The following is a 25,820-nucleotide window of genomic DNA, read 5'->3' on the forward strand; positions in this document are numbered from 1 at the left end:
TGGCCCTGAGCCACGTCACCCCCCACGACGAGCGTGTCTTCCTGTGCCAGGGCAAGCGCCCTCAGTCCCAGGAGCACCGCATCCAACTCCGGGTCTACAGTGAGTGTCCGTCCGCGCCTCGGGGGCGGTGCGGGTCGTGGGCCGGGGAGGTTCCAGGCCCCTCGTTTCCTTCCCTCGTAGAAGCTCCGGAGGAGCCGACCATCCAGGTCAATCCCTTGGGCATCTCGGTGAGCAGTAAGGAGCCTGTGGAGGTGAGACTGGCCAGGTGGGAAGCACGAGCCCAGGTGGGGCCTGGCGGGGCCTCCGTGGCAGGGAGACTCACACCCTGCCTCCCCAGGTGGCCACCTGTGTGGGCAGAAATGGGTACCCCGTTCCTCAAGTCATCTGGTATAAGAATGGCCACTCCCTGAAGGAGGAGAAGAACCGTGAGTCACCCTCTCGGCCCCCAGAAGCCATGCTGACAGCAGCACGCAGGGATCCCCTGGCGTTTCATTGTGCTTTCTTTGCTTCAAGTACACGTCTTTTCCTGAGAATTTAAACTGTACAGAAAATCTAGAAGGAAAATTCCCTTCCTGCCCCCAGTCCCCTCCCAGAAGTAATCTCTGCCGTCAGTTAGTGTTTGTTCTGTCCAGACAATTTCTGGGTACTTAGTCACACACAGAAATACATCGAGGCACATGGAGGCTTTTATTTTTTTATCTGAAGCCGTGGTTCTCAACCAGGGGGGAGGCTGCTCCCCTCGGCGACATTTAGCCACGTCCGGGGATAGTTCCGGTTGTCGTGAATGGAGAGGTGCTATGGGCACCTAGTGGGCAGAGGCCGGGGGGCTGCTGCAGAACGCCCCCTCGTGCACAGGACAGCCCCCCCACAGCAGAGGTCGCGCTGAGGTCACGAGACCCTGACCTCTGGCGCGGTGTGGCATATGTCGTCACACGGTATCCGTTTTCTTTGGCCGGTGAGTCCTGGAACTCCTTCCAGCGCTGCCCCGCCCTTGCCCAGGATCGCCCACGACGGGGACGGTGGAGGGGGGCTAACCACGCAGTCCCCGGTTGGTGGATGTCACTGCAGCCAAGCGTCGTGTGTGTGCAAGTGGCGGCGGCATAGCTAGATGCCGAGACACACAAAACCGCTGAGCTGAAGGGTCGCAGGGGCAGGGGTCCCTATTCAGGTGCCCCCCCCCCCGGGAACCCCTGGGACCCTGGGCTGGGGGCGGCGGCGGGGCCGAGGCCGAGCCCTTCTCCCCCTTCTCCCCGCCCAGGGGTTCACATTCAGTCATCGCAGATCGCGGAGTCGAGCGGCCTGTACACCCTGCAGAGCGTCCTGAAGGCCCGGCTGGTGAAGGAGGACAACGAGGCGCGGTTTTACTGTGAGCTCAACTACCGGCTGCCCAGCGGCAACCACATGAAGGAGTCCCAGGAAGTCAACGTGCAGGTCTTCTGTGAGTCCCCGTGCGGCCCTGGGCTGGGGGCAGCTCCGGCTCCCCGGCGCGGGCTGAGGGCCACCCCTGTGCCTGTGCAGACCCGGCGGAGAAGGTGTGGCTGGAGGTGGAGCCCTCGGGACCGCTGAAGGAAGGGGACCGCGTGGAAATCCGGTGTTTGGCGGACGGCAACCCCCCGCCCCACTTCACCATCAGCAAGCAGGTGCGGAGGGCGCCCCGCGAGGGCCCGTGGGCCGCAGGCGCGGCTGGAGGCGCTCCGCTCACCCCTCCGGCCTCTCGCAGAGCCTCCGCACCGAGGAGATGGAGGAGATGACGCCCGAGGACAACGGGGCCCTGGTCTTCGAGTCCGCCCGGAAGGAGCACAGCGGGCTCTATCAGTGCCAGGGCCTGGACCTGGAGACCATGGCTTCGCTGCTGAGCGACCCACAGGAGCTGCTGGTGAACTGTGAGGGGCCCGGGACGGGGAGCAGGCGGGGGCAAGAGGGGACGGCCCCGCCCTGCCCGGGCTGACACCGCCGCCGTGTCCCCAGACGTGTCCGACGTGCGGGTGAGCCCCGCGGCCCCGGAGAGCCAGGAGGGCGGCAGCCTCACCCTCACCTGTGAGGCGGACAGTAACCAAGCCGTGCAGTTCCAGTGGCTGAGAGAGAAGGTACCCGGGCCGGCCCGGGCGGCGGGCGGCGTGGGGCTGCGGGCGGGCCCCTGACCGTCTCTCACCGCAGACAGGCCGGGTGCTGGTCGACGGGCCCGAGCTCCGCTTGCACGGCCTGAAGCGCGAGGCCGGCGGAGGCTACCGCTGCGTGGCGTCCGTGCCCAGCGTCCCGGGCCTGAACCGCACGCGGCTGGTCCACGTGGCCATTTTCGGTGAGAGCCCCTCCGGGCGGAGAGCAGGCGGCCCCTTGAAGCTCCCCGGGGCTGGGTGGTTTCGGGCCCTTGGGGGACAAAAAGCCACCTGCTGCCCGGGACGCTGGGGTGGGGGCGGGGAGGCAGGCCGCGGAGCTGGCTGCCACACGGCGCTCCTCCCTCCCGAAGGGCCCCCGTGGATGACGCTGAAGGAGAGGAAGATGTGGGTGCGGGAGAACGCGGTGCTGAACCTGTCCTGCGAGGCCTCGGGACACCCGCGGCCCACCATCTCCTGGAGCGTCGAGGGCACGGTGAGCAGGCGCCTGGGCCCGCGCTCGGGAACCCCCGCCCAGGCTCCGCTGCCCTGACCGGCGCCTCCGTCCTCGTAGGCACAGGAACGAGACCAGGATCCCCAGAGCGTCCTGAGCGTCCTGAGCGTCCTGGTGACCCCAGAGCTGCTGCGGACGGGAGCTGAGTGCGTGGCCTCCAACTCCCTGGGCAGAAACACCACCGCCATTTTCCTGGAGCTGGGTAAGGGCCGCAGCCCGCGCGCGGCTGGCGTGGGCACGAGCGGGGGCTCTTCCTAACCCGCCTCTCAACCCGTGTCGCCGCTCTCCAGCCTCCAACAGAAGCACGGGCCTCAGCACCTCCACCGTCAGCCCGTCCGTGCGAGCCAACGGCACCTCCACGGGTAAGCGGCGCCAGATCCGGGCTGGGCCCGGGCAGCCTCCCGCGCTGCCCCTGCCCCGGGAGCCCTCCCGAGAGAGGGGAGCGGGGGCCCGTCTTCTGTCAGCCCTGGGCTGCGGGGGGCTGTGGTGGGAACAGGGCCTCCGGGGGCCGGGAGTGACCCGGAGCGTCTTTGTGGGACAGAGAAGAAGCTGCCAGAGCCTGAAAGCAAGGGCGTGGCCATCGTGGCCGTGACCGTGTGCGTCCTGGTCCTGGCCGTGCTGGGTGCCGTCCTCTACTTCTTCTACAAGAAGGGCAAGCTGCCGTGCGGGCGGTCAGGCAAGCAGGAGATGTAAGCACGGGACCCTGCGCCCCACCCGGCGCGCGCTCCCCAGCTTGTCGCCTGGGCGGGGACGTTCCCTCCCCGCCCCCTGCCCGCTGGCCAGCTGCCATCACCCCCACTTCCTTTCCATTCATCGCCTGTTCCCCTTCCCTGAGCTGACCCCAGAGCACCTAAGAGCCCATCACCGCCCAGTCCGCATCTTTCCCAATGAGCCTCCCTTTCCTCGCCCCAGACGCCAACCTCTTCCCTCCCTCCTCCCAGCACGCTGCCCCCGTCGCGTAAGAGCGAATATGTAGTTGAAGTTAAGTCAGATAAGCTCCCAGAAGAGATGGGCCTCCTACAGGGCAGCAGCGGTGACCAGAGGGCGCCCGGAGACCAGGTACGAGGCAGCTCCTGGGGCCAGCGCCTGACGCCGCTTCAGGGCTCGGGAGCAGCAGGGCTGACGGCGCTCGTGTCCCCAACACTAACTCTGTCTCCCCCCTTCCTCCCCTGTTGGAGACTGGGAGCAGGCCCGTCTTGGCTTCCTAACACTAGTCCCAGATGGTAGGCTGAGGCGAGTAGCCGAGTAGCCGAGGGACCCTGGACAGGGGGTGGCTCTCGGGACTGAGAGCAAACACTGCCCGTCACCACCGCCTTTTCCTCAACAGTGCCATGGCTCAGGTCACCAGGTGCAGTGTGGCCAGGCCGGTTTGGGGGCCCAGGCCTTCCCACCCTGTCCCACCACCGCCTCCCGCTGCTTCCCTCTGCGCCTCGTCCACCAGCTTTGGCTTCAGTCCCTCGTCCCTTCGGCGCTCACACCCTGGACTCCCGTCCCTGTCCCCACCGAGCCCCCCTTACCTCTCCTCTTCCCCCATTTCTAGGGAGAGAAATACATCGATCTGAGGCACTAGCCGCCCGTCACACCGAGCGCCCTTGGCGCCGGGACCGTCTTCTGCTGCCTGCTCCCCCCTCCCTCCCAGCGCTCAGGATGGTCGCCACAGCCTCGAGAGCAGGCTGCGGGGAAGGCCCCTGCTCCGGCCGGCCCGCGGGCCCCACTTCAGAGGGCCGAGCCGTCCCAAGAAGGTCCTCATCGGGGACAACCTGCCACCGTCTCACTTTGTTGGCTGACGCTCATCCCAGGGAGGGGCCTCGGCAACAGGGAGCGGGAAGGACTTTCTCAGACCGTGTCTGCCCCGTATACATGTCGTGCGTGTGCGTACCTGTCTCCTGCCGGCGGCCGAGCAGGTACCCTCTTGGTCTTGAGCTGGTTTCCTGCCCCAAAGGCTGCCTCCGTCCTTCAGTCGTGTGGCCGAAGTGAGGACTCACCGAGCCCAGGCCCCTCTCACACCGGCTCTGGAGAGCACCCCAGCTTCGTTCCCAGCGGTGGGCCCGCCTGCTTCAGGAAGCCCTTCTGTGGCCCACCTTTCTCTGGGCAGAAGCCAGGACTGGTGTCATTTCTTGAAAGAGGTGTTGGGGGTATCTCACTGCCCCTGCAGGGAGGAAGCTGGGCAGTTTTCCAGTTAGGCCACTGAGCCCAAGCCCCCCTGACCCGCCACTCACTCGGCTCCCGCTGCCCAGTCAAGGGGTCACGTCATTAAGACTATACTAGCACCAGATTTCTATGAACTGAGCTAATGGGCTTAGGCCCTGGCGGAAGGGCCCTCATGGCAGAACGGTACTTAGGGACGAGAAGCGGCCTGGCTAGAGCTTTGGGGTGTGTATGTGTGCGCACGGGTGAGAGTATGTATATGTCGTTTTATTAGCTTGTGTGTAAATTTGCAAATTTCCTTTATATATATATATTATGTATATATATATATATATGAAAAATAAAGCTTAATTGTCCCAGAAATCTCACTGCTTTTCATTCATCACGGTGCCAAGCAGCCTGGGGCCTCCGGATCCAGCACTGCACCAAAAGGATCATGAAACCTTTGCCTTTGGGAGCGGGGACCAGGGCTTACCTCTGTTTCCGAGCACCTGGCTCAAGGTCTACCACAGAGGATAACTGAGCAGAGGCGGCCTGCGGGGCCTGGCGGGGCTGTGGACAAGGAGCGACGGCCCTTCTCCCTGCTTTCCCGCTGCGCAGACCCGCCTTGCGGTAGCAGCAGACTCACCGTGACGACTGGCCGGGCCGAGTCGGTCGCTCTCCCACCCCCACAGAAGAGCAAGAACTCCGGTCTGCTACAACAAAAGAAACTTTATTTAAAAATATTTTTTTTTTTTACAGACATGGGTGCTTGAAAAAGCTCTTTAGTTAACTGTGTATGGAAATGAAAAAAAATTAATAAATAACATTAGTATAACAGACCTCTAAACATTAATACATTGGCAAGACAAAAGGGACTTAAAATTGAAAATGAATCTTAAAGCTCTGCTCTTCTGTAAGAATATTTACCTTCTGTTTTTCTTATTCTTTACAGGTGAGAATGATTAAATACTGCTAATATAAACTTTTTTTATATTAATGACACATTTTTAAAATAGTCCACAAAAATCTCATCTAAGTTTTCGTTTTGTTTTATTTTTAACACTGATATACAAATTGGGACTCTTTATTCTGGAGAAAGCATCAAGCTCTCCTCAGCCCCACCCAGGCCAAGAATGTCAAAATCCTACAGAGGGAGGACTTGAGAAAGAATGGTTTCTCTCCCAATTCCTTATTAGTTAAAGGCAGGGAAGAACTGAAAAGGGAAAGGGAGAAGTAAAATATGTAGAAAACGTTTTTTTTTTTTCCCTCTTTGCTGAAACCTACAGCGGCCACAGTCCTGAGGCTGGGCTCTGGCACGGGGGCCTTGCTGCCTTTCCCAGGGGAAAACTGGACCCCGCCAAGGGCACTGGCTGCTTAATGCTTTAAGACCGAAGTCTTCAAATAAAAGGAAAGCCAAGTCTGAAGGGAGAGGCAGGAGGTCTAGGCCAGGTCAGGATCCAGCAAAAAGAAAAGACACAAACAAACAAATGGCTCCCGCTGTCAGCAGAGTCTGTCCTACCCTCTTCCACGCAGCTGGGTCCTCGGGACCAGGAGGCTGGCATGCCTGAAGTGGTCCAGAGCCCTCCTGGAAATCCTGGAACAGTCTCTCCTCTTGCTGGAGACAAAGCATTCAACCTGATTAACTATGATTCTGATTGGAACCAACCAAATGATCCCAGGGTAATGCTCGCTTCTTCCGACAAAGCACGGTGGCAGGGGGAAGGGACCGCTGCCCTGCCGCACCTAGGTGCCCTCTCCCCAGCCCCCCACAGCGTCTCCTCCTCCCCCCCTAGACTCTAAGGACTGACACTCAAGGTAGAGGAGCTAAGACTCTGGTATTTCCATATTAAGTCCTAAAATGCAGCCTGGGATACAGTGCTGCCTTAGAAAGGCACAAAATGTTTGGCTTTTTTTTTTTTTTTTCAGTGTGCTAAAAATTGTTCTGTTCTGAATAAAGGAAAAAGATATATAAGGTTAAAAATCCCAAGTCACCACAGCCAGAAAGCAAATGTAGGATGTACCTCCCAGCTACCACGTTTCAGTAGGAGGTCAAGGCCAAGACACCGAGGCGGGGAGGTCAGGAGGCATCCACTCTCACGGGCACTGTGCCTACGGGCTTACCCAGACAGCAGAAGGAAGAAGCCAAGGAGGAGAAAACATGTGGTCTCCAGACTCCTAAGTAGTTCTCTGCCTCTTCAGTTTCAAGACAGCCATGAGCATAGCCACCCTCTCCCACAACAGGGTCAGAGGTAGGGAGGGAGGAGGGAGCAGACACACACGGATGGCAGGGCACGAAGCACTGGCACGTGGTCTGGCCTGCACACCATCCCCAAGCCCCCAGGGCCGAGCAGAGAGGTGGTGCCAGGCCTGAGGCCTGAGGCCTGAGGCGTGGCAGGGGGCCCATCCTGAGCCACCCCCCTGGCCCTGTCTGGTCTCCCTGTCTGGTGCAGGGGTGGAAGGAGAATCTGTGAGAGGCAATGCAGAGATGCGGCTCACGTTCACTGTAGGAAGAAGTCAAGAGTAGGGAGCCGGGTCATCACAACTCTGCGACCTGTCTGGCTGCCGAATCAGCAGGACAGCGGAGGTTGGCTCTCAGCCTTTGCTCTGTACAAGAAGAGGGAGTGGTCCGCCACATTTCTCTCAAGCACTACCCAAGGGAAGGGGCAGGGAGATCTCCAGACAGCTGTTACCCCGCACGTACAGCTGGCCCTTCAGAAGGGCTCTCTGACTTTCCCAGCTAAACGTGCTTGAGCCTCCACGCAGAGCTCGCTCTTCCCGTCCCTGTCTCCCCACGCCTCACTCCCGTGCTACTTACTAGAACCACAAACACTGCTACTCCCTTCTGAAACCAACCCAGATTTCCTCGGACACAGAGGCCCATGACGCTGCTGTCCCTCTGCTCCTTAATTCTGGAGCCAAGTCCAGAATATCAAATGCAAAGGCCGACGACCCACCCTTCATCATGTGCCTCAATGTGTATCTTTGGATTACTAGGTTACTTCTGTGTATTCCAAACGACTCCAATAGTTTAAAAAAGTTACAAGTAATTATGAAATGCCTTACTAACACGGGCCAGGCCCTAGGATGAGGTAAGTAAGATCAAAACACTTAGGCAAGCAGAAGCAGTTCTGTGAAAATCCAACAAATAAAGGCTTTGATACGGGACTACAAAGCAAGCAAGTGGACGGGGAAGACAAGGTTTCTGGTCTAAAGAGCTCTCGGTCAAAACTCTCCTCTAAACTGGAATCTCCGTCTCATTTACATCCTGAAACTGTCCCAACATATTCTTGCTACAGGGCAGTAGTTTCTGAAGTACCTCGGAAGGCCTAAGGGGACTACTGCAGAGCTCTCCTCCCGCAGCACAGACCAAATGCAAGGGTGAGGAGAGGGCCGGAGGGGCCACGGGCCACAGGCCCACAGAATGAATATATTTTCAGCGCTAACACCTGAAAAGAGCCCAGAAGTCCATGGGTGGCTACAGTGGGGTTTGTGATCTGCTCTCCAAATAATACGAAAGAAGGCTAAACACCTGAGATTGAATGAAGGTGAAGAAATGTCACCTAAGAACAGACTAGCTCCGGAAGAGGAAACTGTTCCTGCAGAGGGAGGTAAGAAACCTTGGATGCCAAGACTGGTAAAGGGAATTAAAATAGGAAATAAAGCAACAAAGAGAACAGAAACCCAAATTAAGCAAAACCTAAGAATTTCCTCAATGTCCCAGATACAGTCCTGTGCCCTGCCTTTCCACTCTCAAAAAAAAAAAAAAAAGGGCAGTACGACAGCAGTTTTGCTACTAAAATACTTCCAGGTTATCTATCCCGTCTGAAGCCTCTTCTCCGAGAGAGCGCCCCCCACCCCCAGCAGAGGGGGCAGGCCACTGCCACCCACCCCCTGCGCCCAGGCTGGCCAGTCAGGGGTAGACACCAGAGCAACGTGCAGGGCTCATCGTGTTTTTTTCTTGAGAATAGGAGTAAGAGGCACTGGGAATCTGCACGGTGATCTCCAGAGCCGGGAGGTCGCGTGGACCTGGAGACTGGGGTGGCCAGTCCGGGGCAGTGCATGACAAGCAGGAGAAAGGACTAGGTGAAAATTTTGACAGTCCCAGCTCCATTCAAGAACCCGCTGTACTTCCTATACCAGGGTCTATAAAATACCCTGCATCCTTCGGACTCCCTTCCTTTAGCTTGGATACCTGCTTCTTACATCTAAGGATTCCTGAACAGGGCAGTCAGTGATACAACACCGTGACCTCCTCTCACTATGCACCCTCCCCTCCGTGCACAAATGGCTTGACGCGTTTCTAAAGAAAGACTGCGACACAGGCTGAGGTCAAAGTCGTGCCAGGGCCACTTTACGCTGACGTGTGCATCCTGGTCCTAAGTTCTAGGGTCCTGAGCTGCCTACCCCGGGAGGGAAAGGCTGGCATTTCCGAGAAGTGACTGAGTTCCATCTATTTTACTGCCTGGCTCTTGGGAGAGCACATATACCCGTTCAAGACCAGGACCCAACGACAGGTGTCCACCCGTCTCTCCCACACCTTCAGCCCTTCTAGGACATGGGATTAGCTGCAAAGGTCGTTGAAGGACTGGGAAACAAGTCCCAAAGAGAATGGGAGATGGTGACAGGTCCCAGGAGGGTGACAAGGAAACTTCGCAACAAGGGGGATTAAAGACTCAAAGCCGTTCAGTAAAAAGATCAAGGAAGGCACTAGACTGGAGAGGGGACTGTGCGCCGATGCTTCGCTTCCACATTTAACTGCCCTACTGTGCAACTCGGAGTCACTCTGCGCCTTGAGCCACCACACAGATTCCACTGCAACGCATCCTGGACGGCGGGCACGACACCGCGGACGCTCCCAGACGTGATCAAGCCTCTAGGAAGACAACGGGCTCACGGAAGAGCCTGAATTGCTCTTACCCAGGACAGCTCTATAAGGAAATACATGTCTATGTGAAAGAGCTGTGAACACAAACCGCACAATCTTCTTGGGAAGGGCTATTTTGGGGCCAAATGCAAGGGCCAGGCGGCCCACGTACAGTCCACCGGCCTCGGGAAGTCCCCACGAGGTGGCAGGAGCGTGGAGCCGCACTTCCGCACGTGGGCATCACTCACAGCCATTTGCCGAAGGAAGAAGCTACCTGGTGCACAGCCGGGCCGACCGTCCGAACGCCGTTCTGCCCGGGGCGCGGCTTCCAGAGGCCGGAAGCCAATGGCAGGAAGGGGAAGTTGCAGTTTAGGAAGAAGGTCTATAACCCTGACTGTCATGACGTGAGGTAGGAGAATATTCTGCATCAACACCTGTGCTGACCACCCAGAACACGTGTCGATCTTGTTAATGGTGCCTTAAAGGGAATACAGAGCTTGGTCCCTACTCTGCTAGCAAACTTACAAAAACTCACTTGTATGTTTGCTGTGTGGACCATGGGTTATATTTTACTTTTCTACAGAGGAAATAAATAAGTATGAAGAAGGGCGACCCCCCTCCAAAAATTGTAATCCACAGAACAGCTAACTGATAAGAGCACTCTCCCCCATCCTGGGCCCCGAGGCTGTGTGGGTAAGAGCACAGACGCGCAGAGTGTGTCGAGCGGGGCTGTGGGGGGACCGAGGGCCAGGGGAGAACAGACTATTTACATCAACATTAACAGGTAAATGCTGAGACAAAAAACTGCCTGATCTCCTCATTTCTTCAAGGGAGGTAGATCAGAGAGCCCACAGGTTTTCCGGGAAGCAGCCTGGCAGGAGCAGTAGACGACCTACTGCCAAGCAGCCACCCGACGACGAGGCAGCCTGTGCAGAACAAGCCAGAAAGACAGAGGGAGAGGAGATCACACTGAAAAGAGCTTCATGCATCTGACAAAACCTCCAAGTGGCTTTTATCTTACCCATCGGGGAAGGGACCAGAGAAGGAACCACTTGCACTTCGGAGGGAGAAAGGAGAGGGATTTGCCCAAACTGGCAAAACTCAGAGCCCACTTCTGAAAGGGCAATCTTAAATTCCGAGCAGAGCCCAGGAATTAGAAACTGCCATACAACTGGAAGATGAAGAAGGGTTACTTGTGCCTTGGTCCAAAGAAAAGTTAAGAAATTAAAGTTGTGGAAGTCCCCTCAAGACAAACGCCCACGTGCAAACTTTCCTGAGGTGATGCTGGCAGTCTCAGGCATGGACGAGGTTTGTCCTCAGAGTACCCAAGGGGAGCAAACCTCACAGAACGGTCTAATGCCCGGAAAACCGCAGCAGACAGCCGGTCACTGACGTGTCTGTCCAACCCTAGCACCTGACAGCCCGGTCTCAGGGCCGACCCCAGGAGCCACGGGGGTACTCGATTAGGAAAACAGGGATGAGCCTGCCCTTGGCCTCTAGGAGGAAGGACACAATCTCCAAAGAAGATGTGGGATACACCGGCTCGGCAAGAGATACGCAGAACCAGGGCTCTGTTCTCTTGACACATCTTCAGACGACGGACGTCTGCAGACACAGAAAACTTCCAGAGTGGACAGGCACGGAAAATGCTGCCATTTTTTCTAGTTCTCTGTCTGGCTCTTCAGCATCTAAACAAAATGCAAACTGAGCGTTAAGCACAAATGAAACTCTCTCCTTACTGGCTCTCAGAAGGAGACGCCAGGTCACCGCTTCCCATTCACGGCCACCGTCCCGCTCCCCGCCATGCCGACTGGGGAGCCGTGGCCAGTCAACGAGAGGTCCCGTACCGTCCACCCTGGGAATGTGAATGGCTCTGAGGCAAGAACATAAAGCCAAAAGGTCTAGGAACCGCTGAGAGGCAAGAGAAGAGTCAGAAAACATTTTAGTTCCATAGACGAAAAGATGGGAAAGAAAACGGACCTCAAGAGATTCATTTCTGTCTGCATTTAAAGACGAAAGCCTGATGATCAGATTTTGAGGAGGGCAGATGTAGCCAAGAGCAGGCTTGCTTCTGACACGAGGGAGGGTACGGCCTGCTGGGAAGTCAGCAAAGACGGGCCAGAGCGCTGACCAAGGCTCATCTCACAGTACCTGAGGGAACCTTCTCACGGCTGCCCCGTGCGGGGCCCCGAATCTTCCTCACACACCTGCACCCACATCAGCTGCTGGCTTCTCACATCCTGGGCCACCGTGAGGTCATCTTAGCACACTACAGAGTGTAATCACCGTGGAGAACGCGGTCCGAGAACAGCACAGAGGACTAGTGTGAAGAGGGGAGGGGACGCCCCATTCCCAAAGCCACAGGCCCGAGAGAGAACCACGTCGTTGGTGTAGGACCGCGTAATTACCAGTGTAGGACTGGTGCTAATTACCAGCACAGTGCTGTGCTACCAGGGGTGCTACCCCCTCCCCTCCACGGGCAAGGACAAAAACCTTCTGGAAGTATCACCTCACTCCTGTCCCAAGGGAGATGCCCACACAAGCTGGAACTCATTCACTGGGAAGACAAACCAAACAGATAAATCCTAACTGTCGATTTCGTGCATCTTCTGCATAACAAGGTAAGGAGCATGTGAATGAAGCTTCCTAAAAGTTTTGTGGTATTCGGGCCAGAAAGCCAGGCTGGAAACGAATGTTCTTCCCTTCCCAGTGAGTCGAACACCCAGGACCTACGTGAGCGCACACACCCAGCACGAAGGCGGCGGGCTCCCGCAGACTATGTTCTGGGGAGGCGCGGAATGTACCTGAAGGCCTCTACCTCACCACGGTCACTGTGCAATTAGGGTAATTAACACGTCGTACTGCAACAGAATCAATGCTCCTATAGCCGCAGTGCTTTGGAGTGACCGGGGTTAGCTGCGAGGACCAAACAGGACTGTAACGAGACAGCAACAGTCCTCTTTTTTGCCCCACCTATCTACCAAGCCATCCACACCACCACACGTAAGAGAGAACATCCTACAAGCCACTTGGCCACTGCCAGTGACAGACACGGAGCAGGAGCAGGAGGCAGGGGAAAGGACAGAGGGAGGGTGTTCTAAAAATACAAGACTCGAGCTATGCACAGGGTAATCCAAGCCGCAGGGGAGTGCTGAAGTTGTACTACACGCCGGGGCTGGGTCTCATACCACAGTAGATGGAAGTCTTTAGACGGTTCCTTCCTGTTGCGCTAAGTCCCTGCCCGGGATTAACACATACAGCAGGTCATCCTATCATCACAGGACACACGCCACCACACACACACACACACACACACACACACACACACACTTAACCCAGGGAGTCTCAAGCCCCCCCGTGAGGATTTACAGCACAATACTTCTCCCACCGCTTTCTGGACTGTTCCCCTGGTAGGCTACCATTTAATAAAAATCCACACTCTAAGTGGGGACTGAAGAACACCTTCAAATCCACGCTCAAAACAAATAAAATAATAAAACACACTAGCTGCTCCACGTTCACTCCACTGCTTTGAAATCCTGGAACCACAGATGTGGAATCCCACAGAGAGGGCAAGACTTCACTGTGAAGGCTCCAAGGGAACCTCTGCCCCGAGGGGCCACCCGGGGAACAGCGCCCGGCTCACTGGTCCTCTGACGCCACCGCGGGCAGGGCTGTGCTAGGTGGCGACGTGGGCGGGAGACGAGATAGAAACAAATTCCCGGAGGATGTTCTTGGCCATTTCGATGTTGTTGTGGGCAATGACCAGGGCTTTCTGAATGTCCTGGTAGGAGTACCCCTGGCTCATGAGGTTCTCGATCTCACTGGAGAGCTGCGGCGAGGAGGCGGCCGCGGCGCCACCCTGCTGACAGCTGCCTGCTTTCCGCTCCGAGTTGATTCTCCGAGGGAACGGTTTGGGAGGCCTCTCAGGAACCTGGGAACCCTCAGCGAAGTCTAGAAGAAATCAAACAGAAAAGAGTTGCAAATGTGGGGGGAAGCCCTCCTGCAGCAGGAACCGTGTGCCAGGACCAAGCGGACCTACTGTAACGGGGCACTGGGGCTCTCAGAGGGCCGGGCTTTACAGGTTCCACGTTTCAGCAGCTAGCCGCCTCCTCCTCCTCCTCCTGGCGGGGGCAACCTTCTAAATATACCACGCACCTGCTGCACTGACAGGACACTGCTGTCCCCAGCGCAGACACCTGCGTCCGCGTCGCGCTCTATACACTTCGCAACGAGGGCTCGCGCGCTAGTGCCTGGATGATTTAAAACGACGTTTCTGACAGGGCCAGAGAAGACACTAGACTTCTCCGCTGACAAAGAAGGAACACAGACGCCTGAGCTGCCGTGGAGCGGCAGGAAGCGAGGCCAGGTGGGTGGGGTCACCGCCTGTTCGGGCAACTGGATGCTGTCTGTCTTTCGCCAGCTGTCTGCGCGCGGGCTTCAGTTTCCGAAAGGACAGCAACCCCGGCTGCCGCCCTCCCAGACAGCCACAGGTGCGAGGGCAGCCCCTGACGGTCAAGGCCCAAACGCGGGCTGGGCTCCAAGCCCACTCCGCGGGCTCTCCAGAGCCAGCACGCCCTCCTGGCGAAGTGACAGGGTCCGGAAGGCAGGAACGCGTGCTCTGAACCATCAAGCTTCGTCACCAGGGTCCTAACACACACTCGGAAGAACCAGAAGTCCCACCTACCACCAGCCAGGAGGAGCCAGGGTTTAAGGAAAAACCTCCTTTCTAAGTCTGGCAGAATCCTAAAGAATTGGACTCCAGTTTGACTTCCTAACCAGGAACCATCCGGCAACTCGGCACAAACCCGAGCCGGCCTGGAGACTCACGTGTGGGGGGATCGCCTTCCAGAGACAACCAGCCGAAGGAGGAGCTGGCGTTAGAGATGTCTGAGAGGGTCCGGCGGGCCAGCACGGCCGGCACTGGCGGCTTAGGGACGTCATAGCCGTCTTCCTCATTTTCTGATCCCTCGGGGCCGGCGCCTGCACGGCCCGCAGCCACATGCCCTTCGCCTGGAGAAAAGTGCGTGCCGTTATCACCTTCTTCCACACCCCATCCGCTAACACAGCCCATCCGTTCCCGCACCTACGGCATCAAAGTTACCGACTGTCTACCCCGGGCCAACCACCACGTGAGGCCCTGCGGGTGGGGATACGAGAACAGAGAAAACGCGGTCTACACCAGTCCTGCAGCTCTGCTTTCCTGAACGGAGCGAAAGCTACCCCTGCCAACGGTGGAGGCCGCTGACACCAAGGACTCGCACCATCTCATAGCATCCATTCTCCATTTCTAACGGCACTGTACCCTGGAGGATTAGCCAAAGGGCCTGTGTATGCTGCCTTCTTGAACTTTCTACTTGACAAACTAGTTGATACGGGAATGGAGTATTCACCACCCACACACAAAAGAATTTCATCAATGCTCAAAAGCAAAGGAAATAAAAGGGAGCTGCCGGCACTGCAGGCCCAGGCCCTATAACCCGAATGTCTCTAGGCCCTGGAAGGATGAAAAAGCACAAAGGGAACTTGCTGTGGGAACAGGAAATAAAAGAGAGGAGAGGGTTTTGCTGCCCGTGGATCAAAGATATTTTGCAAAGGAAATTATTTAAAAGAAGTTACTGCTAAGATCAAGCTGTCTCAAACCGCCAAATATTAGAGGCTCATTCCGATGGCACAGCAATGATTTTCCAAGTGGCAGAACAGCTACTCACCGAAGGAGCTGCTCTCCGGGGCAGGCGGCGTCGCCTGGGACTGAATATTATACATTGCTTCATATGTACAGCTCTCGGTCTGCTGGTCACACTCACACGCTCTGAACCAGAAGCAAAGGAGCACACGATCTTCAGAAACAGAGCTCTGTTACCTGCAAACTTCTTAAGACTCATCTATTCCTCACTACTCTAGACCCTGAGTCTATCGAGAGAACATACACCCCTTTTGCCAGGATCACTAATAAATGTCCCAAGACTGACTCCTCTGATGCATAATAGACGTGTTTTTGAAATAACTGCGACAGTGAGGAAGTGTAAGTGGGACCGCTTATAGCTGCAAGAGACCGAACATTAGGGGCTACACACATCTTTCTGCTTTAATTCTGGCTGGATGACATCACACAGGCAGCAGCCAAGCAGGTGCATGCTGTCACCCCATTCCCAGATGGGACTGTCGTGAACCTACCGTGAACTCTGGGTTGTCTCCAGAGGCCGTTTCCCATCTGGCTTTGGAAGCCCTAGAGGTCTGGAGGAGGGGGTCATATACTCGGTGTCCTCCTCACTGTCACACTGCTCCCCAGGGGGCAGCTTTGGCACAGGAAGAGGCCTGGAAGATGAAGAATAGAAGACAGAGAAAGAAAATGAAAACAATTAACAAGCTGCCTTCAACCCAGGCCACAACTCAAATCTGACAGAGCAGAACGGATGCCACCTAGGGAACTATTCCTTCTCCGGGCCGAGAAAGGTCATTACAAAAGGCACTAATAGATGTCTGCTCTCAGCTGACCACAGATGCCGCTACGTTGTCTGAGATGGGTTACACGGGGACAATACTTGATACTAGTTGGTCTCAGGCCCCAGATAAGTCGGGAGTCCCTGCCCAAGGGCTGGAGTGCCAGGTTTTCTCCTGCCGGGCCTCAAACGAGCAGCAGCAGTGGCTCTCAGACAATATGCCAGGAACCTCTACCAAATCCCCATTCTAGAATCTACCTACAGTTTCAAAGAATATACAGCTTGTCAAAAGCTTTCTCATATGTTATCTCATAGTATAAACACCTCTTCTCCTCGTCTGACGTAAGAAACACCTGAAATAGAGATCAGGTGCCTTGGTAGCCTAGCAACAAATCTGAGACCAGACCTCCTCCCATCTTGACTCCTGCTTCAGAGATCTTGCTGTTATACCCCAAGCTCTCAGCCAGGAACTTTTGAACCAAAACTTCTCCTGCTACCCATCCCCTGAGACCAAAGACAAAAATAAGAAAACAAAACAAATCCACAAACTAAGAAACACGCAGGTGTGCAGAGACAGACGGACGGACACGGACACACACACACACACACACACACAAATGCTACTGGGAATGCGAGTTAGAGTATCTCCTCCCTCCCTCTTTATACTTTTTCTGTACATCCTAAACACTCTGGAACTAGAAGGAGCACCTCCTGGATTTGCCTGTGTTTATTCAATGTTTATTTTCCCTAATTATGAAAGCAATAGCTGATTATAAGACACTTAAATGCTACAGAAACCTAACCCAGACAGTCCCTATAATTTAACTTGAGATTTTCCCCCTCATGTCTACATACTACTTTTTTGTGCACCACAGGCTGAAGTTTTAAGGCGGAAGTGTACTAGTGTCTACAATTTGCTCTCAAATGTGTCCCAAAAGACAGACTGATGGATGGACAGAAGTACAGAGGGGCACCTGGCTGGCTCAGTCACGCAGCATGAGACTCTTGATCTCAGGGTTGTACGTTCAAGCCCCACATTGGGTGTAGAGATTAAAAAAAAAAAAAAAAAGTACAGAGAGAAATGTGTGATAAAACAAGGATAAGAAAATGCTGATAGCAGAACCCAGGTGGGGAGTATATGGACGTTCACTGTAAAAATCTGTCACCTGACTCTATGCTTGAAACTTTTCTTAATAAATTGTTCGTGGGAAATACCTGAAAAGATTAAGAAAAAAATACCAAGTATTGGCAAAAATACAGGGAAATAAGTACTTTCTTATATAGTGTTAGAAATAAATTAGTACAACTTTTCTGGAGTGTAATTCAGCAAAAATATTTAACCAAAATGCATACCCTTGGACTCAGAAATTCCATTTCTAAGAATTTTCCCTAAGGAAATAACCAAGACTATTCACTACAGTACTATTTATGATACTGAAAAAATAGGGGACAACCTATCAAATAATAATGTACTGAATAAAGGAACTTTTTGAAAAAAGATTTGAGAGGGAGAGAGAAGAGAGTGACCCTGTGCACATGGGGGCAGGGGGGACGTAAGGGACAGAGGGACAGAGAGAAGAACCTCAAGCAGACTCCATGCTGAGCTTGGAGCCTGATGTGAGGTTTGATCTCATGACCTGAGCCGAAACCAAGAGTCGGATGCCCGACCAACTGGGCCACCCAGGAGCCCCAATATATGGAAATGTCAGTATCTCACCCACAATAATGGATAGAACAACTAGACAGAAGCAAGGAAACAGTACTTAAACAACATAACAAACCAATTACCGCTAACAGACGTAAACAGAACACTCCACTCAAAAACAACAGCGTACATGCATGGCCCCTCACTGAACAGGGACATTTGCCAGACAGACAATATGTGAGGCCACAAATTAAGTCTCAATAGATTTTAAAGGATATACAAAGTATCTTCTCTGACCACAACACCATGAAATTAGAAATCAGTAACAAAAGTGAAACTGAAAATTCCACAAAACTGTGAAAATCAAACAATACGCTTTTAAACAACCAAGGGATCAAAGAAGAAATTACAAAGGACATAAGAAAACAGAGGTGAATGAAACCAAAACCATGACATACCAAAACTCAGAGCAGTGGTAAGGGCATTTATAGTACTGATGGTTACATTAAAAATCAAAAAAGATCTCAAATCAACCTAACTTTACAACTTAAGAAACTTGGAAAAGAACCAACTAAACCTAAGCCTAGTGGAAGGAAGGAAGCAATGAAGACTAGAGCAGAAGTAAATAAAATACAGAGGGGAAAAAACCCCCACAACAACAGAGAAAAATCAATGAAACCGAAAGTTGGTTCTTCAGAAAGATCAACAAACCCGACAAATTTTATCTAGATGGGCTAAGAAAAAAAAGAGAAGACTCCAATTACTAAAACTCAGAAATCAAAGTGGAGATATTACTACCAATTCTATCGAAATAAAAAGGATTTTAAGAGAGTACTGTGAACAGTTAATGCCAAAACACTGTCTAACTTAAATGAAGTGGACAAATTCCGAGAAACACAACATTTACCCAAGACTAAATCACAAAAAATTGAAAATCTGAAAAGACTTATAGGAGATGGATTCAGTAATCAAAAATCAGCCAACAAAGAAAAGCCCTGTACCTGACAGCTTCACTGGTGAATGCTACCAAATATTTAATAAAAAATGAATACCAATTCTTTTTTTGGGAAAGATTTTATTTATTTACTTGAGAGAGAGAGAGAGAGAGAGAGAGAGAGCAAGCACGAGGAGAGAGGAGGGAGAGGAAGAACCAGGCTCCCGGCTGAGCAGGGAGCCAGATGCGGGGCTTGATCCCAGCACCCTGGGATCATGACCTGAGCTGAAGGCAGACACTTAACTCACTGAACCACCCAGGCGCCCCACGAATACCAATTCTTTTCAAACTGCTCCAAAACTCTGAAGAGGGACACTTCCTAACTCATTCTGTGAGGATGGCACAATCATTGCACAAAGCCAGACAAGGACACTACAAGAAAACAACAGACCAATAGCCTTATGAACACTAATACAAAAGTCCACAACAAAATCCCAGCAGAAAGAATTCAGCAGCATATAAGAAGGATTATACATCGTTATACATCAATGGGATTGATACCTGGAATGCAAGGATGGCTCAACGTATGAAAACTGATTAATAAATACACCACATCAACGAAAGGGAAAAACCCCACACGATCATCTCAACTGGTGCAGAAAAGCATTTGACAAAATTTAACACCCTTTTATGACAAAAATAATCAACTAAACTAAGAATAAAAGTACCTAAACTTAGCAAAAGCCATATATGAAACGGCCACAGCAAGCATCATACTCAACGGTGAAAGACCGAAAGCTTTCTGAAGGATCAGGAACAAGGCAAGGATGTCCACTTTCACCATTCCTACTCAAGAACGTACTGGAATTTTTTTTTCTTTATAAGATTTTTATTTATTTGTCAGAGAGAGAGAGAGAGAGCACACGCGCATAAGCAGGGGGAGCAGCAGGCAGAGGGAGCTTGATGCGGGACTCAATCCCAGGACCCTGGAATCATGACCTAAGCTGAAGACAGATGCTTAACCGACTGAGCCACCCAGGCATCCCAGTACTGGAATTTCTAACGAGATCAATTAGGCAAGAAAAAGAAATAAAAGGCATCCACATCAGAAAAGAAGAAAAACTATCTCCCTGTTTGCAGATGACATGATCTCATATGTAGAAAAGCCTAAAGATACCACAAAAAGGGCAAGGGTAACAGTATGATGGGGTCTCAAAAAATTAAAAATAGAATTACATAATCCAGGAATACTACTTCCACACATATATTCAGAAGAATTGCAAGTAGGGCCCTGAAGAGTGTTTGCTCACCCAAGTTCACAGCAGCACCACTGCAACTGCTAAAATGTGAAAGCAACCCAAGTGTCCACCCACTGATGAACGGATAAGCAAAACGTGGTACAGTAGTCACCCTTTATCTGCAATTTTATTTTCTGTGGTTTTACTTACCCACAGTCAATTGCGGTCTGGAAGCAGATGATCCTCCTTCTGATGTATTATCAGAAGGTCAATAGTAGCCTAACACTATGTCCCAATGCCGACGTCAGTCCCCTCACTTCATCTCATCACACGGGCATTTTATCTCACATCACCCCAAGAAGGGTGGTGAGTATAGTACAGTATTCTGAGAAAGGACACACTCATACAACTTCTATTATAGTAAACTGTTGTAACTGTCCTATTTCATTATTGTTGTTGTTCATCTCTTGTGTGCCTACTTTATAAACTAAGCCTTACCATGTATGTATATATAGAAGAAAACATGGGGTACGGTCGGGGTTCAGTACTATTCTTGGTTTCAGGCATTCGGGGGGTCTTGAAAGGTATCCCATGCAGATAAGGGGGATACTACCGTATATACATACACTGGAATATTACTCTGCCTTAAGGAGGAAGGAAATTCTGCGATATTCTACAACACGGATGAGAACATTATAACTAAAGTAAACCAGTCGCAAAAGGACAAATGCTGTATGATCACTCATAGGCAGTACTTAGTCAAAATCCTGAAGACAGAGTGTAACAGTGGCTGCCAGGGGTTGGGGCAGGGAAGGACGGGGAGCTTTCGTTTAATATGGAAAGAGTTTCGGTTTTACAAGACGAAGTGTTAACGAGCATGGTTGGTGGTGATGGTTGCATAATGTGAATGTATTTAATACCACTGAATGGGACACTTACAAATAAGTAAGATGGTGTATATGTATATATTTTTAGAGAGGGAGAAAAGGAGAGGGAAGGGCAGAGGGAGAGAGAAAATCCCAAGCAGGCTCCATGCCCAGCGTGGAGCCCAGCACAGGGCTCCATCTCACAACCCTGAGACCATGACCTGAGCTGAAATCAACAGTCGGATGCTTAACCCACTGAGCCACCCAGGTGTCGCAAGATGGTGTACACTGTGGGTATTTTACCACACACACACGAAGCAGATACCTAAGAATTAAGAATTAAAATTAAAAATGATAAGAATTAAGAAAACATTTTTTTAAAATAAAAGTCAACAAAACCAAAACTGCTTCTTTGAAAAGATTAATAAAATCGTTAAGCCCAGCAAGGCTGATCTATGTACATGGACACAGAGGAAACGAAAAGAGTGAGACCAACAGATCGGTTTCTACTTCTTCTTTTGTACCGCTCTGGGTTTTCTACGTTCTGTGAGCAAGCTGTTTAGCAGGACCAGCTCTGCTCCACGAGACATAGCCTTAGTACTCACCTGGCAGCCAGAGAGTAAATGGCACTGGCAGATGCAGAAGGCTTGATTTTGGGGTGCTCACACTCTGAACCTGCTAATGGGCTGTTAGTCACATTCTGGAAAGAAAAGTGGTGAGAAAGAACCTTCTTAACACAACTCAGTGTCGCCTCTTACTTCTCCAACCTAGTCAAAATAACAAGAACAGTAATACAGACACGGACCCCACTCTCAACGCCATGCTTAGGGGTTATTACATCTGCCCAAAAGCAAAGCTGCTTTCGGGCTCTGAAGAAAGTTTAAATGTCAGGGTGAGGAAGACAGAGATCTAAAAGGAGCCAAGGAAATGGGGGTTTTTGTTTTAATTCTGCAAGATCTGAGGAAATTGGCTGTCTACGCAAATAACCTCTCGAGCTTTAAAAATCTCTTTCTACAGTGAGGTCACCAGAAAGCCTGACCTAATTCATTCTCACAAATTAGACGGCCTTTACCTGAGGCCTCTTGTAAGTGACTGCCCCCCCTTCTCTTGCCACCAAGAAGTTCGCAGTTCATGTAAGGGCCCCACCGTATTCCTCACCTTCCCTGCTCACAGGCTGTTCTCCCCCTTTTTTCATTTGTCTGAAGGGGACTGGCAGCATTACTATGTAGTTATACTGCTAATTAACCTTCAACTGTTTGTGTAGCACATAGGAAATAACACTGCTCACATACACAAGAGAAAGCAGGTCAATGAAATGTGCACTGGAGTATTCTTCCTCTTGCTTACTTGGCGGCATACTCTCCCCAACTCACCTGCCTCCCCTTCACCCTGGAACAGACTCCCTCAAAATGAGCAGGGCTCGCTCTCACCAATGCTCCAGATCTTTGCTCAGAACTGTACCCCATTCCTCCCTGTACCCCCACCCCAACTCCAACTGTCCCGACACCCCTTTTTTCCACTGTTTTTCTCCATAGCTCGCTCATCAGCAACGAATGCCCTTTGTTTTATTAACTTACCGTGTTTATTTCGTCTCTACTCCACTAGAGATGTAAACTTTGTAAGGGTAGGATTTTTTGTGAAGCACATACACAAACGAACCAACAAAAGAACAAATAAACCTCCCCCCGCCCCGGTTTGGATCCCTTATCTCATGCTTACAAAATAATGAACCGCTAACCGTTTTTCAATCTACTCTCTTAGCGATCCGTTTTGCACACTACTAGACTTCTCTCTGTAAATTGTCATTTTGCTCATGTTCCTACCAAATAAATTCAAATTCTTTTGGCCTTGATGGGATTTTCCAGGTCCTCTGATCTAGTCCTAATGCCCTCTTCTAGACCTTTCCCCTCCTCTGAAATACAAAACTTCTGCTCCACTCAAATTAAACTACTTCTAGTTCCACAATATACCTCAAGCATCTGTGTCATTGTACTTCTGACCTTAACACTATTCACTTTGGAAAGAACACTTCAAATTCAGAATGCCATTTGTTCCATAAAGGCCTCGTGATTGCTCGCTCTATTTGGAAATAATCTCTCCTTTCTCTACAACTTACATGCTTTCTATTCATAATACTCATTTATACTATATGAATCCAGCCACACAAACATATACACATATATGCAGGTGCACAGACGTGCACCTGTTGTGGTCTTTACACACATACTTTATCTGCTCTAGTAACATCCTTCCGGAGGGTATGTATACGTCTGAGGGCAGGGATGTTTCACTGTCTCTGAATCCTGTACAAAACCTATCACAAAACTCTGACCCATTAAATGCCATCCAAAAATATTTGTCAGGACTCACCATGGAGGTATCCACATTGAATGTGCCTCCAAGCCTGGACACATCTGTTCTGGGCTCCATTTGTGAGGGCAATGAAAATGGAAGTGAGTGCCTGTTGGTTAATTCTCTACCTGTCCAGGGGTCACCAGCGTTTGGGGCAACCACTGGTACTTTGGGGATTGGCCGAGGCAGCCACGATTCCCCAAGGCGGCCAGAGGGAACAGGGGGCAGTTTGTCCCTGGATGGACAGTCACCCGGTGTACAAGGCAAGGGACGTCTCTGAGGCCGGGTTTCTGCTCCAACAGAATATGGCCGGTCCGGAGGGGGTGGTGGTGGAAGATCTCGAAGTGTGGGAGGTATTGGTAATGGTTTGTCCTTATGAAGGGAGCCAGAAGCTACCTGTGGAAACACGAGGAAAGCAAATCAATCAAAACCCACTAATCTTAAAAAACAAAAACAAAAACCCCACTATAATCCACAACAAAGAATTGGAAAACTGTAGAAATGGGTAACGTCTTACCTTAGAAGCAGTTCCAAGACCAGAAGCACTTGAAGGAAGGGACACCCGCTGTTGCAGAAGGTCAAGTCGCGGTGGCACTGGGGGAAGGGAAGCTTGTGGGGCCATCGAAAACGGAGAAGGAGGCCGTTCCACCTGACACAAATAAAACTTCCCAATAGGTTATTCTCGTAGGAGGGAGTGGCATCTTTCAACTCCTCCCAAAGCTGTAGACAGCAAGTACCATATGAACGTTGACTGTACTACCGTACTACCGATGGGTCAGGCTTCCGGAATTATTTCCGTGTCACCATAAGAGGGCGCTCTCAATCACAGAAATAGCACGCAGATGCAAGCTACAGGCAAGTATCTAGACACGGCTGTGCTGCAAAAAGCTTCCTAGCTCACAACAGAAAACAAATATTACAATTTTCCACCTCATCTTCAGAGAAAGAAAAAAATCTTTTCAAGATTAAAAATAGGAACCCATATAAAAAGAAAGGAGCAGACAAGAACCTCTCAACAAATCACGTGGGAAAATAACATTAAGGCACAGAACAATGAAAGAGATCAAAGATGAGAAATTCTTCATGGCTTATTATGATAGAAAAAAGAAAAAAAGACATTAGGAGGAAAAGAATCAACAGCATCTAAAAAGCACCTCGAGTCCTTCTGAAGAAGTATTTCAACTCAGCAATTTGAAGGGATAATATTTCCTAATAATTTGTGTTCTTTAAAAATGAGGTGCCAAATTAGACGAAGCAATGCATGTATAACCTCTCCCATTTCCGAGCCTGTAGCAGGGTGATGAATGGCTAATAAGCTTGTCCAGGCAAGCTATCAAGAGATATGCATAATTCACACAAAATGCTACTTGGCATCTGCATTCTCTCCCAGGGAACAAAACAGATGGAATATAGGCAAATACGTATTACTAGCACTTAAGTAAGATGACAGGAAGATAACCATTCACATACTTAGTCCTCTCGTTAATGCCGGGTGATAAATGCAGGCAAAGAAAGCCCCCATCATTAGCTACCCGCGTTTACTCATGCTTAAGAAAAACGGCTCCACATCCCTGGGGCATGAGTGATGCGGCATGAACAGTCAGACACCTCAAGGGTTAGGAAAGTGAGAACTTATTAGGTTACTTGTCCCTTCATCAATTTCTAGCCAGTCACTGTATCCTGATTTTTCCATGAAAGAGTCTCGCATCTTTATCTGCCTTTTCATTCTGCTTACCAACCTCAGATCTGATTAATTAAAGCCACCTTCTTGCAATTCTCCCAACTTCTGGTTTCTTATCTCACCAAATCTGTTTGCTCATCATTACCAGCTTAGCCATCCTTAGAATGTGCAGTAGCTCAAAAACCAACCATCAGTAACTCCCACTTTCCCACCAGTCTCGACTCTGGAATTTCTACCTCCTTCCCTTCAGATTGTTTCCCAATTGCAAAAGCCCTCTCTGCCTTTTTTTTAAGATTTTATTTTTAAGTGATCTCTACACCCAACCTAATGTGGGGCTCAAATTCACAAGCCCAAGATAAGAGTCGCACGTTCCACCAACTGAGCCAGCCAGGCGCCCCTCTCTGCCTATCTCAAGCCTTCTCGCCATCCACTGCTCGTTCCCGTTCCTGAAGTGCAGAGGGTTGAGCTAGTCGCACTCTTCGTGGCTCAACATAACCGACCCATCCCTGCACTGTTCTGTTATCACGACATGTAATACGGTTCCAGAAAAGCAGAAAAAACACAAGTGGAGAGGAAATGATCGGAGAAATACCCCAAGAATGTTTCTATGACCCAAGGGACCTAACTATCCATATAGAAAGGGTTCACTGCATAGCCAGCCCAATGAAGGAAAAAACCCACGACAAACAAACAAACCAAAAATGCCCTTATATTTTCAAGGAATCAAGGATAAGGAGAATAACCTAAGAGCTCCTTGGGATAGAGAGAAAGAGGGCACCAAATGGCAAAAATACACTAGAATATAGAAGTGAAGTGAAGCCGTAACAATTTAGAGGTTTTTTTCAACCTAGCAATTGTGTATCTAGTCAGTCTGAAAGCTGAACAAAGGCATTCAAGCTATCAAACGTCTCAAAAATTTTCTCTCACCTTTTTGAGGACATACTTCACCCAAACAAGGAAGTAAAGCAAGAAAGAGGAAAACGTGGGAGCCATGTTTCCCACATGTCACCGCAGTATGTTACATACCATCTACTGTATTTAGAGAATTTACTTCATAGAA

General features: G+C 51.3%; 2 protein-coding genes and 1 non-coding gene across 5 annotated transcripts in view; 1 reads left to right on the forward strand and 2 right to left on the reverse strand.

The window, feature by feature from the left end:
- MCAM (melanoma cell adhesion molecule) overlaps positions 1-5,113 on the forward strand; it is a 9,453-nt gene extending 4,340 nt beyond the window's left edge. Inside the window, exons 10-16 of one of the 2 annotated variants that reach the window (XM_040631131.1) lie at positions 2,158-2,299; positions 2,468-2,589; positions 2,668-2,809; positions 2,898-2,969; positions 3,149-3,296; positions 3,549-3,666; positions 4,148-5,113. In XM_040631131.1, coding sequence (XP_040487065.1) covers positions 2,158-2,299; positions 2,468-2,589; positions 2,668-2,809; positions 2,898-2,969; positions 3,149-3,296; positions 3,549-3,666; positions 4,148-4,177 — 774 coding nt within the window. In that variant the 3' untranslated portion in view covers positions 4,178-5,113. The remainder of the gene's footprint in view (positions 1-2,157; positions 2,300-2,467; positions 2,590-2,667; positions 2,810-2,897; positions 2,970-3,148; positions 3,297-3,548; positions 3,667-4,147) is intronic. The other variant, XM_040631132.1, reaches the window with a different exon arrangement.
- A 335-nt stretch (positions 5,114-5,448) lies between these two features.
- The window catches only part of CBL (Cbl proto-oncogene), a 78,699-nt gene continuing 58,327 nt past the window's right edge, over positions 5,449-25,820 (reverse strand). For both annotated transcript variants that reach the window (XM_040631129.1, XM_040631130.1), the window contains 7 exons: positions 23,597-23,728; positions 23,098-23,475; positions 21,333-21,427; positions 15,779-15,919; positions 15,313-15,413; positions 14,432-14,614; positions 5,449-13,555 (listed from right to left, as the gene is read on the reverse strand). In XM_040631129.1, the coding sequence (XP_040487063.1) occupies positions 13,281-13,555; positions 14,432-14,614; positions 15,313-15,413; positions 15,779-15,919; positions 21,333-21,427; positions 23,098-23,475; positions 23,597-23,728 (1,305 nt within the window). In that variant the 3' untranslated portion in view covers positions 5,449-13,280. The remainder of the gene's footprint in view (positions 13,556-14,431; positions 14,615-15,312; positions 15,414-15,778; positions 15,920-21,332; positions 21,428-23,097; positions 23,476-23,596; positions 23,729-25,820) is intronic.
- Positions 21,921-22,050, reverse strand: LOC121102953. Its single transcript, XR_005835110.1, has one exon. It is a non-coding gene; the product is annotated as a small nucleolar RNA SNORA19 (small nucleolar RNA).

Source organism: Ursus maritimus, unplaced genomic scaffold (genome assembly GCF_017311325.1).
Source record: "Ursus maritimus isolate PB19 unplaced genomic scaffold, ASM1731132v1 scaffold_16, whole genome shotgun sequence".
NCBI lineage: Eukaryota > Metazoa > Chordata > Mammalia > Carnivora > Ursidae > Ursus > Ursus maritimus.